The sequence below is a fragment of the Mirounga leonina genome, unplaced genomic scaffold (assembly GCF_011800145.1).
Source record: "Mirounga leonina isolate KUSES-001 unplaced genomic scaffold, KU_Mleo_1.0 Mir_82, whole genome shotgun sequence".
Lineage (NCBI taxonomy): Eukaryota > Metazoa > Chordata > Mammalia > Carnivora > Phocidae > Mirounga > Mirounga leonina.
In genome coordinates this window covers 37481577-37494872 of record NW_023270825.1, presented here as the reverse complement: position 1 = coordinate 37494872, position 13296 = coordinate 37481577, and the positions used below count along the sequence as shown (strand labels likewise).

General features: G+C 39.5%; 1 protein-coding gene across 1 annotated transcript in view; it reads left to right on the top strand.

Moving 5' to 3' along the window:
- The window catches only part of SYT16 (synaptotagmin 16), a 95293-nt gene extending 82383 nt beyond the window's left edge, over positions 1–12910 (top strand). Inside the window, exon 6 of the mRNA XM_034992644.1 lies at positions 12597–12910. Coding sequence (XP_034848535.1) covers positions 12597–12910 — 314 coding nt within the window. The remainder of the gene's footprint in view (positions 1–12596) is intronic.
- The last annotated feature ends 386 nt before the right edge of the window (positions 12911–13296 follow it).

Here is a 13296-nt window from a genome sequence, read left to right as displayed (position 1 = left end):
TGTTTATGTAGAATTCCAGCACTTGAGGAAAAGCCAGTTTAATTAGGAGGGGTTGAGAAAGTAGAAGGTGCCTTTGTGGAGATTGTAAAAGGGATCTCTTGGTACTTTCGAGGGCTTTAGATGTTGATGGCGTTGGTTCTTCATTATGTCTCACTTTATTATGCCACCAGCACTACTTTGGCAGTCATCAGGCAAGCTGAGGGTACATTTTTAGTTCCCATATGGAAGAAAATAAGAGACAGAACAGGAGTTTTATGAGATAACTGAGCAGAGTTGGAAGAAAGTGGGGAGGAGAGAGGATACAAGCTAGGGGATGAGTGGGCCTGAGGCTGATGGGTGGCTGAGGGAGACGGCCAAGTGCACTGTCCCCATGAGGTGGATGGAGGGTAGGAGGTACCACCAGAGCATCATGGGTAAGAGTCTACCATGAGGAGCTGCCCGCAAGGGGAGAGGCATGTGTGGGAACACTCGTGTGAGGGTCCTAAAACCCTGCGCATAGGACTCTGGGCTCAGGGACAGTTCCCTCTTCTGTAAACAGGGGACACCAATCCTGCTTTACAGAGTAGCTATGATAATTGAAGAATGGTCCTTAGAGAAGCCTGAGAGAGAATAGGTTGAGCCTGAATATTGGGAAATTTTCTTCTCTCGAATATCAAAGTTTCTAAATATTGCTAGAAACTGGGAGAAAGGCTGAGATTTAGAAGGGAGAATCTTTTGCCTCAAAATGTATCATGAAACAGAGGAGAACTTTGAACTCGCCAGCTTGATCCAGTCGGATGACTGTTCGGACATTTTAAACTTTTCTTTCTAAGCAAGATAGTGGGAAGGCGGACAGATAGTAGACGAAATTCCTCTTCTCTATTAGGGCCTTAGAAGAAATAAACCACTGAAATGTAAGCCCCCCTTCTCCAACTTCCAAGGTAAATACCTGGGGGAGAGGGCTTAGTGAGAGGCAGGTTTTGCTTTGATGGGCAGAAGCTGGTGAGAGCATTCTTAGATATGAGTCTCCATGACATGCACTAGAAAGGCTAAAAGTAAGGCTGATTCCATCAAGTGTTGGCGAGGATGTGGAGAATACATTGTTGGTGGGAATGGAACAACCACTTGGGAAAAGGCCTGGCAGTTTCTTATACAACTAAACTTGCTCTGAAAATCCAACAGTTCTATTTTTAGGCATTCATCCACATGTTAAAAAGAAGAAGAAGAAGAAGAAAAGACCTGCACAAGAATGTGCAGAACAGATTTATTCATAATGGCAAAACTGCAAAGAGCCCTCATGTCCACATGAATGAATAAACAAAGATATATTTATATAGTGGAATACTATTCAACAACTAAAAAGGAAATTAACGTGGGATCTCAAAAACATACTGAGTACCTGTTACATGACTCCATTCATAGGAAGTGCTCAAATAAGCAAAACTCATCTATAGTGAGAATAAGCAGAAGAGTGGTTGCCTCAGGATTGGTATCAGTGTCGAGATGAACTGGGCATGGACATGAAAGAATATTCTGAGGTGATGGGCATGTTCTATATTTCGATGGGAGTATGAGTTAAATGGATGTTTGCATTTGTCAAAACTTACCAAATGGTACTAGGCTTTGTGCATTTCACTGTGTGTAAATTTTACCTTAAAGTAGAAAAGAACCATAAAATATTGAGCTCTGGTTATTTAAATGTATGCAGAAATGTTTAGGGGTGAAGAATAATGATGACTACAGCTAAGAGGGATTGATGGGTAGATAGATATGCAGGTATATGAGAAAGAAAATGGTCTGAGCTTGGGCTACTACAACAAAAATGCCATACGCTAAGTGGCTTCACAGAAATTTATTTCTCACAGTTCTGGAGGCTGGGAAGTTCAAGATCGAAGTCCAGCTGATTCGGTTCCTCTTCCTGCTTTGCAGACAGATACCTTCTTGCTGTATCCTCACATGGCAGAGAGAGAAATCATCTCTCTCTTGTCTTTTCTTATAAGGGCACTAATCTCATTCATGAGGGATCCACCCTCATGACCTAATCACCTCCTAAAGGTCACACATCCAAATACCATCACGTTGGGGATTAAGGCTTCAACATATAACTTTGGGGAGAATACACACATTCAGTCCATAACACAAAGCAAAATATAACAAATGAAGAATCTAGGAAGTAAGTATATGGGTATCCACTGTACAATTATTTCAAATTTTCAGTGTATTTGAAAATTCTATTTATACGATATTAGGCAGAAAAAGCTAGTCTGGTCTAGAATAGTTCAGCTGGATCAGGTGGGTAAAAATAAAACATGAACCTTAGCTTCTGTGGTTAGAATTACATTGTTTTTGATTATGTTGACATCTCAAGGTCCAACCTTATTCCCCTGACTTAACCTTGGACAGGATAGAGTACCAAGCAACTGAACCTGAGTGCATCTTCTGTAGCACCCTCTATAAACCACACCCATCCCAAGAGAAAGTATGTGATTAGGCACTTCCTGATTTCTAACTTTAACCTTTTCTCTGTTCATCCAATGGATGGATGGATGGATGGATGGATGGACAGATAGATGTAAATGTAGATACAGATAGACTTGTATCTAGATTTACATCTGTCTACATATCTTTTTCTTCTTTATTTTTGGAAAATGCCCATGTTATATGTTGTTGTTGTTGTTTTTTAAATAATAGGTGGGCTAGGGATGATAAAATAGGCTATTTGAAAATTACTGAAACTAGCCCATTGAACCTATTTAGAAACAACATATAAATGAAGTAACAACATGAACTAATCACATAACAGTGTGCCAAGAGTCATGCCAGTCATTTTCAAGGTAATACCTCATTTAGTATGTGTGGTCAGTGTTCAAAAATATTTTCGCTATTGCTGTTAAGGTGGTGTAGGCTAGTCTACAAACTGATGGCAAGGAATAGTCTCCACATCTGTACATGGTTGATGGTCCAGGTGAAAAAGCAGTTTGTAGCATCTAGTAGTCATATGAAATCGCAATATGCATTTACAAATGCTTTTGAAAAAGTTTCCATGGAGAATTAGAAACATTTAATTATCCTTCGAATTTGGCTTCATGGGAAAGCAATTCACTAACAATTTAGCAGCTCTGTTCTGCCTGCCACCCAATTACTGCATGGCCTCGACAGTTGATTTAACCTCTCTGAATTTCATTTCCTTCCCTATTAAATGAGGTTAACAAGCTAATGTTACCGATACAAGTGCTAAGTTAAAAAAAAAAAATGTATTAGCTATTCTGTTGGTAGGTTCTCTTTCTCCATCTTTATTTTCACTATGTCTCTTTCTACAGTGCGTTACTGCATTGTGTATATGTGTGTGTGTATATACACACATATAATGGTTCTTGTCAAAAACTAACATTAAGATGTCCCCTCCAGTTAAAAACAACAAGTTCCCTATCTCTCAGCATGTGCATGATTAGCCACATGTGATGATTACATCCCAAATGATAATACTTAAAGCAGCACCATATTAACCTTGTTAGGCACTCACAATAGCAGAGACTAGAGCAAAGAAAAACAAAAAAGCATATCAAGCTGCCTCATGTCGAGTGTGAAGAACAGGTAGGATGCAGAGGGTGAGCTGTACAAATGGAGTGCAGGGGGGGAAAGGACTAAATGAAAATGAACAGATACGGGGCATAGCACCTTTCAAAATCCTGGCCCATTTTTCAGCTAAATATAGTGTTTATTAGCAACCACTGTGTGCTCAGAATTATGGCCAATTCAAACAAAGATTTATATGTGGCACTAATTTACAGAGTGCATAGGTGATAGTCCTTTACTTCCATTAACTCACTTAATTCCCACAGCAATATTAAAGTTAGTCAGAAACTCTAGACAGAAAAGCAACGAGGGGGAAATACCATTACCATGATACATAAATTATATCTCAATCAAGCTGTTTAGTTTGTTGGTGGTGGTTGTTTTGTTTTTTGTTTTGTTTTGTTTTGTTTTGTTTTTAAACCAAGTTACCTGCAGAAGGATGGCAGTAAGCCTGAGGACAGACTTCTAGGGATGCCTGGGTGGCTCAGTCGGTTAAGTATCTGCCTTAGGCTCAGGTCATGATCCTGGGGTCCTGGGATCGAGCCCCACATTGGGCTCTTTGCTCAGCAGGAAGCCTGCTTCAACCTCCGCCTGCTGCTCCCCCTGCTTTGTGCTCTCTCTTTCTCTCTGACAAATAAATAAATGAAATATTAAGAAAAAAAAAAAAGACTGAGGACAGACTTCTCAACAGCAATGACAGAAGCCAGAGGAGAAGGGGACAATATCACCAGTCTCAAGAGAAAAACAGTCTCAGCTTTTAGTCTTCTGTTTGAGTGAAGGAAAAATAAAGATGTTTTCCACAAAGTTTGAAAGGGTTTATCACTGAGAGAACTACTAACTGATGTATTTCAGGAAGAAAGAAATTGAACTTAGAAGGAAATAGTGAAGTTCAGAAAGGAATAATGAACAAAAAACCTGGTACACACGTAGGTAAATTTCAGCATGTATAGACTGCAAGAAACAATACAGCAGCAGTAGGAAAAATGACTAATATATTGGGAGTACAACAACAAAGAGAAATAAAATGAAGAATGAGAAGGGAAGATGGAAATCAAAGAATTCTGAGATCCTTATGTTGCTCAAGAGGAGAGTGGAGATATTGATTAATTTTAGACATTAAATCAAAGCACATGTTAAAATTTTCATCTAACTTTCAAAGCATTAGAGGGAACAAATTAGAATAAAGAAAATTCAGTGGATCAGTAGAAATCAGGAAAGGGTATTTAAAGGCATAGAAAATGCAGTATAGAAACACAAACCAAAACAATAAAAATAAATAAAAACTGTATCAGTGATCATAATAAATGTAAAAGGACTAAAACTGCTATGTAAAAGATAGATATAATGCTAGATTATTTCTCTTGCTCCCAATCTCTCCCTGTCTCCCCTCCCCACATCCTTCCACCTACACTGTAGTTTATGTTGGCCCACCTTGCCTCATAATGTATAAGAAAAAAAATTCTAATTACCAACAAATTGAGCTTAGCCTGGGCAAGTAAGAAGGATTTAACTTTAGGAAAATCTGCTAGTGTAGTTCACCATATTAGCTGACATATGAGAAACCATTATGGTTATCCCAACAGGTGCAAAAGAAGCTTTTGAGAGAATGCACTGTCCATTATTGATAAAGAGAACTCAGCAGATGGATAAGAAAAGGGTGTTAGTATAGGGTAGGCTAAGATGCAGTAACAAACAAGCCCTGCCATTTGGGTGGCTGGACACAGCAAAGGTTTATTTCTCCTTTGCATCACTGTTTGTAGTGAGTCAAATGACTCCTCTCTGCTGGGACGAAGGCACACAGGCTCTTTCCATTTAATGAGACAATACAATCGTATTCAAAATGTGACCTGCATTGTTGTCGTGGACAGGGAAGGGACAGCATGGGAGATGTCTTGCTTGGGTGGGAGTACTTGAATATAGTCATGATTGAAGGTAATTACTATAATTTCTCATATTCCGTTATTCAGAACTCAGTCAGAAGGCCCAGTCAACTCAAATCTGGTATGAAGCCTACGTCCTTAGTGTGATATTATCACCTTATTCACCTGAGAAGGTTTGTTGGGCCTCTATTGTTTGAATTTCTTCTGAGATCCATTTCTCACTGTTTGGAGGTCTGGAAGCAGTTAGCTTTTCTAACCACAGAAAGGTCTGCATTTCAGTATTCCTTCTTTTTCCTTTCTGTTTACCTTGCATACTGGCCAGTTCTTTCCCAAGCTTACCTTTTGCCTCTCTCTGCCCCCCAAATGAAGCTAGTAGTACTGAATACACTTCTAGCATTCTCTTTTCCAATCTCTTTCCCTAGGAGAGCAAAAAACTCACTGGCTGTATGCCCTTCCTCCTAACTTAGGTCAGATGGGGATTTCACCATCACATAATATGGAGTATGGGTCTCCACTATCCTAGCCTCTGATCTCTTCATCATCTGGCACCCACCTTCGATGCCAGTGCCCATTCTTACGTTGTTTTGTTGTTGTTGTTTTTTTTATGGAAACATTCCAGTTCAGATTATCACTTACAATATCAGTCAGATTTTGTCAGGGAAATAGGAATAGTCTAGATATTTTGAGTCCAGTATTACACGTTTATTGTAGGGTTGAAGCTCCCTCAGGAAATCTAGACGTACAGACATCACAGGAAAGATGCCAAAATGGTCTGAGCTGTTTGTGCAGGAAAGAAGAGATTCTCATAAGGATGTTTGAACACCATGGGCAAAACCCCTACTTTGCCAGTTACTGGGTCTGGAGAGATGCGGCTCCCCTTTTCTTCTACCTTCCAGTCTCAAACAAGATGCTTTCATTAGTGGGATCTTACTGGCAGGAGATTTAGGGAAATGCAGTTTTAAGTTTTATGCCCCTTTGATACAGGAAATTGCTTAGGAAGGAGAAAATGGTGTTCAGTATCAACAACTAATATGAGGTACAGAACTTGCTTAATCTCGTTAGTGGGCATTTAAAGAAAATCTGCACTGTCATCCTTAATCCTGAAATCCCTTTATTAAAGTCAGGAACGAAATAAGGATTCCCACTGTCATCACTCTTATTCAGTATTGGACTGGAGACTCAAGACAATTCATTAGGATAAGAAAAAAATAAAAATGTAAAGCGTGAAAGAAAGAAAACTGCCATTATTTGTAAAAAAAAAAAAGTTTACATTAGAAGATCTATAAATTTGAACTAATAAGTTTCTCATACAAAACCAATTATTTTCTAATACATCAGGAACAGTTAGGAAGAAGAGTTTTAAGGGTGCCTCGGTGGTTCAGTTGGTTAAGCGCCCGACTCTTGATTTCAACTCAGGTCATGACCTCAAAGTCCTGAGATCCGGCCTCCGGTCAGGCTCTCTGCTGGGCATGGAGCCTGCTTAAGATTCTCTCTCTCCCTCTGCCCCTCCTCCCCTCTTAAAAAAAAAAAAGGAAAGAAAGAAGAGTTTTAAAACATTACTATGCACAACAGTAAGAAAATACCTAATGTACCAAAGGATAACATTAATAAAAGATGAATAAGAAAAGAAAATTATGGAAAAAGATACAAAGTTTTTTGAAAGACACAAAAGAAAACTAGGTGGGTAAACTATGTTCATTGGTGAGAATGTTCTGTATTGTGAAGACAACTTTTCCCAAATTAATCTATATATCCAGTACAAGCCCAATCAAAATCCCCACAGGGTTTTGGTGCTTTTGTATATTTTGCTTTAAAAAAAAAACAACAACTTGACAGGCTGATCCTAAGTTCATATGCAACAGCCAGTTAAACAAGAACTTAAAATAATGAAAAGTTTTTAAAAAGACAATAGTAGGAGTCTCCCTAGCAGATACAAAGGCATATTATAAAATGATGTTAATTACTATTATCAGGTGAGGGAAAGACACTCAAGCCCGGAAAGCTGGTACCTGACATTGTATTACAAATCAGTTGTGGAGATAATGGGCTATTTAATGAATAATGCTTCCCATATGGAAAAAATAAATAGATCCCTACTTCACACCACACATAAAGATCAATTTCAGGTAGATTAAATATCAAATATGAAAAATAAATTCTTATGACTCATAGAAGAAAATATATGCGACTCTGGAGTTTGGGTAGGATTTCTTTTTTTTTTATTCATGAGACACAGAGAGAGAGACAGAGGCAGAGGCAGGCTCCCCGCAGAGCAGGGAGCCCGATGCGGGACTCGATCCCAGGACCCTGGGATCATGACCTGAGCCGAAGGCAGACGCTCAACCGACTGAGCCACCCAGGCATCCCGGGTAGGATTTCTTAAAGAATTTCTTTTAGGGGCACCTGGGTCGCTCAGATGGTTAAGCAACTGCCTTCGGCTCAGATCATGATCTCCAGGTCCTGGGAACAAGCCCTACGTCAGGACTCCCAACTCAGCGGGGAGTCTGCCTCTCCCTCTCCCTCTGCCTCTCCCCCTCCTTGTGTGCTCTCTCTCTCTCTAATGAATAAATAAAATCTTTAAAAAAAAATTTCTTTTAATGAGGGGTGCCTGGGTGGCTCAGTCATTTAAGCATCTGCCTTCTGCTCAGGTCATGTTCCCAGGTTCCTGGGATCGAGCCCCAGAGCCCCATGTCCAGCTCCCTGCTCAGCGGGAGTTGGCTTCTTCCTCTCCTTCTGCCCCTCCCCTGCTCATGTGCACATGGTCACTCTCTCTCAAATAAATAAATAAAATCTTTAAAGAAAAAAAAAGAATTTCTTTTAACCCATAACCTGAAAAGGAAAACATTTATAAATCAGACTCCACAAAAATATAAAGCAGTTATCCTATAAAAGTCACTATAAAATAAAAGGATAAGAACAGAGAGAAGATACTAGCAATAAATATAACATAGATTTTGTATCTAGAATTTATAAAGAGCCAGCAATCCACTGCTAGATATATACTGGAGAAATTATCAAATTTTGGTACAGTACAAAATATAGAAAAATGTTCAGTGATATCGTTTCCATTCTTGGTTATTATAAATAAATATCCATTAATTAAGAGAATGGACAAGTGAATTGTGGTTTAGAACACTATACAGCAGTTAAAATAAATGAATCACAGATGTATATATCAATATAGGTAATATAAAAAATTTAATGTGGAATGAACAAAGGCAAGTTTCAGGAATACCTACAGTAAAATGCTAAATACTTTTAAATGTGCAAACTTCTGTTAAGTATATTTTGGCTATCTTTATTTATGTCTACTTACACAATGAAAATGATGAACTCCAAATCCAGGCTAGTAATTACCTTTAGTGAGAGAAGAAATGAAAAAGGATCAAGGAGGAATACCCAAGGATCCTCAATTATAATATTTTGTTTCCTAAAAGTCAAACAAAAAGCAAAAGGTCAGTAGTAACTATGACAAATGTTAAATATCGCAAGTCTGTGTGGTGGATATTTGGGTGTGTGTAATATTGTTCTCTACTCTCTTTATGTATGTTTAAAATATCCTGTAATTATTACTAAATTAAAAGGGAAGGGGAGCTTAAGTGATGGAATTCCTTTCCCTCGCCCCGACAATCATGGTGCCCCAGTCCTGCCCCAAGGCAGAGTCCGTAGTACTATTGTTAGAACATCATGCTGCAAATGGGCAGTGTTTTGTATGAGCTCCATAAGTAACCACTATGGTATTGTGCTGTTTCTTTGGAAACATGACTTCTGAGTTTCAAATGACATACTTTTGTGCCATGATAAATTGAGGATTGTGTACTCTTATAATTATTTTCTGGTACACATGGCATCTTCCTTTATGGAGAAGGAGACAGTGACTGGTAAAGCAGCTGCCACAGCTGGGTCAGAAGAGCGGCATCGAGGACTGTCAAGGAATTATGACCCATTCAACCTTTTGATGATGGTTTTGAGTTACTAGAGCCACTGAGGAGCAACCTGAATCCTCATCAGAAGATAAAATATTGCTTGGTATTGTTTTTTTTTTAATTTAATTTAATTTTATTATGTTCTGTTAGTCACCATACAATACATCATTAGTTTTTTTATAAGATTTTTTTTTATTCTTATGTTAATCCCCATACATTACATCATTAGTTTTAGATGAAGTGTTCCATGATTCATTGTTAGTACATAACACCCAGTGCTCCATGCAGAATGTGCCCTCTTTAATACCCATCACCAGGCTAACCCATCCTCCCACCCCCCTCCCCTCTAGAACCCTCAGTTTGTTTCTCAGAGTCCATCGTCTCTCATGGTTCGTCTACCCCTCCGATTTCCCCCGCTTCATTCTTCCCCTCCCGCTACCTTCTTCTTCTTCTTCTTTTTTCTTATGCTTGGTATTGTTTTGTAGCAAATATTATCAATTCCAAAAAATTAAAACAGAATTCAGTGAAGTTGTATATTTACTTGGTCCTTTCTTCGTCCATTCTGGCTGGCACTCATTGGAATAAGTCACTGAACCCCAAAAGACCTCAGCTGTACTCTGCACTGTTCCTCACAGGTTGACTTTCCTGGGCACAGCCTTGGCTCCGGACACTGAAAAGTAAACACATTATCACTGCTGAGGAAAGGTTCCCTTTGAGCTGGAACAATCAGCAACGTTTCCCTTCTTTTGGTTAGGTGTCCTCAGACTGGATTGTTTATCAAATGATTATTTTCCCCTTTTGTCATACACGTATCATTCAGCTTCGGTGATGGCGGTTTGGTAGTAAATGGCCTTTCTTGTCATTAGAAGGTGATCTGTGACAGGATAAAGATTGAAATTGCACTTTGTGAAATGAGCAGGTCTTTTGTTTGCAAGATTAACTCAATTCCCACTGCCAAAACCAAGGCAAGAATTGCCAAAGCAGCTCAGGGACTGGATTGAACTTCTCCTATAGGAATCATGGAGCTGTACAGCTGTGGAAACACAAATTCACTCCCCTATTGCTGGTTTTCTGACAGCTTTCTCAGAAGAGCAGTTTGAAGAGTGGAGAGGCCTGTTTCTGAGACGGAGAAGTGTTTTCACACCTGAAGTGTAATTTCACACCTTGTGTTTCTCAGCAGATAAGTGAATAAAATAACACATCAAACCGGAATAGAAAAAGATCAACATAGAAAGAAAACTGCAGGTTGTAATTTGTTTCCCACCTTGCAATGCTCTTGTAGAGAACAGTAAATTACAGAGATCTGGATTTACACTTTCAAAAGTTTGACTGGTCGTTAGGTGGGAAAGTGAGCAGTAAACACAAATCAGCTTTCAGCCTGCATTGAACAGAATATACAGAATGATAGAATCTGCGAAATGTCCTAACACTTAGATTTTCTTTTTTAAAGGCTAAGACACACATAAGGTAGTGGTAAATATTATCATTAAGAGAGGGTCAAGAAATTGATGAATTGAGTGATTTTAATAAAAAATATAATTGCCTTTGGGGATAATTTTCTTTGCAATTATCTATTCAGGAATTTTAGCAGCAGTAGTAGATTATGTTAATAAAATTTGGATAATTTTTTTCCTTTCTATAAATTGCTAAACGTATGAGGCTAATCTCATTTTATAGCATTCCAGTGCAAGGGTGATAAAACCAAGGGGTTTATCTTCATTTTGCAAGTTTGAAAACCCAAGACCAAAAGAAAAAAGGAAGTCAAGCCTGCTGGAGGGTCATGCACGTTCGTTACAAAATGTTTAATATATATTGAATGTCTATCATGTGTTGGACACTGGGCCAGGAACCAGGGGTACAATTGTACACAGGCAATTCCTCCTTCCAACTGACAGCCTTGTAGATGAGTAAGCAGGCAGCAAAGTCCTGGGATAACCTGAAGCTAGATTTTGATGGAGCCCACGGAAGGGTTATCCGAATCTGAGCTGGTCGGAACAGGAGCAAGTGGTCAGCAAAAATTCCTGCATAAAGCCACAACCAGACTGAACTAATGAATAGAAACCAAGGGAAGGTGGTTATCACTCGTGGTTTCAGAGCATGCACAGTTTGTGCAGAAGTGAAAGAGAAAGAGAAGGGTGGGTTGGAGGGATGAAGGGAGGTCAGTATAGAAGGAACGCAGCATATAAAGGAAGCAGGGGTGCCCAGTGAAACGGAAAGGTAAAAGGATCAGAGTATGTCATCTATACCAAGAAATTTCATTTTTGCCCTGAGATTAATGGGCAGTATTGAAGGTTTCGTCTTTGTCTATTAGTGAGAGTGACATAAACAGATTTGCATTTTACAGAGCTCCCTCTGACTGTGGGATTGGGCAGCCTGGTGATGGGAGATGGGTGAGGAGACCTGCCGTAATGCAAGTGAGACTGGAGATTGCTGTGCACGGAGTTCAGTGGCCTCAGGGACGGAAAGAAGTGGGTGGAGTTGGGAGCTATTTAGGACATAGAATCAACAGAACTTGGTGATTGATTGGCCGGACTAGGAGTGAGGAGCCAGTCTTGTCAAAAAATGTCGTCCTGACTCCTGATGTGGATAAATTGAGTGGATGACACTACTGTTTGCAGAGAGATGGGGAATACTGGAGCAGCAAGTTTTAAGTGTTGGGGACATGAAGAGTGAGACATGTGCAGGATGTCCACAGGAAAAAATGTATTGAGCTGGATCTTGAGCTTGGACAAGAAGTCTAGGCCAGAGTTAAAGGTTTGGTACTTGTCACTGAGTGGATAATATGGTCCAAAGAATATGTGGAGAGTGAGAAGAGAAGATACTCTTTAATCTAGGCCTAAAACAGTATTTTGATTATGAAAAGAAAAATACACATAGAACAAAATGTATATATTTATCTTGTTACATAAATAAAATGTGGCTGAAGAACCACGCATGTCCACACACACCATTGCACGCATGCTTATGCATGTATACACCTCTGTATGTATAGAGCTTCTAATGAACGTCAGCAAGGTGCCCATAGTGGGCTGCATGAAACATTAACCATTGAAGGTAATAATCCCTTTCCTTAATAATTCATGGAAAGTGTGTTAGTCCTACGGCAAATACCAGGCCTAAGGATGCTGCTCAGTGTGTTAAAAAGGAAAAGTTTGGATCCCATGTAAATATTACAACAAAACTAGCAACACAGTAAGCTCTGATGTTTTCTCATATCTGTTGTTTTTTTCCTTAGATACATACGGAAAGCTCTTTCTTCTCGATTCTGTGGGTCAAGAGATGTCCCGCTGTAAGACGTCCATTCGACGTGGTCAGCCCAATCCAGTCTACAAGGAGACCTTTGCTTTCCAGGTGGCCCTCTTTCAGCTCTCTGATGTCACACTGATGATTTCCGTTTATAACAGGCGTACTATGAAGCGTAAAGAGATGATTGGTTGGATTGCTCTGGGCCAAAACAGTAGCGGAGAAGAGGAACAAGACCATTGGGAGGAAATGAAGGAAACCAAAGGCCAGCAAATCTGCAGATGGCACACCTTGCTTGAATCTTAGTTTTGCCAGCAGGCATTTGCATGTGACATCTGCCCTGGCCACCAATGTTTTGGCCACTGATACCAACTCAGCACATGCTGGTAGGCGTTTTAAAGACAGGCTTACAAATAGGTATTAGAGTCTACTAACCTCTGGGACATTCTGGGCAGGATCTTTGGGTCTCTCAAAGGTTTGATTTGGATTCAGATATTATAATTTAAAAAAACACATACACGGTCAAGTGTACTTTATGGCAAATTAACCACAGTTGAGAACAGTGATGATGAGTTATTTTGTGTTAATAGATCATTGAGTCTGGGTTCAACCTGAGGAATGAAGCATCTCTTGCTGTCTCTGTTTGCTTGAAGAGTAACCTGAGATCGCAAGGGAGCTGTTAAATTTCACTA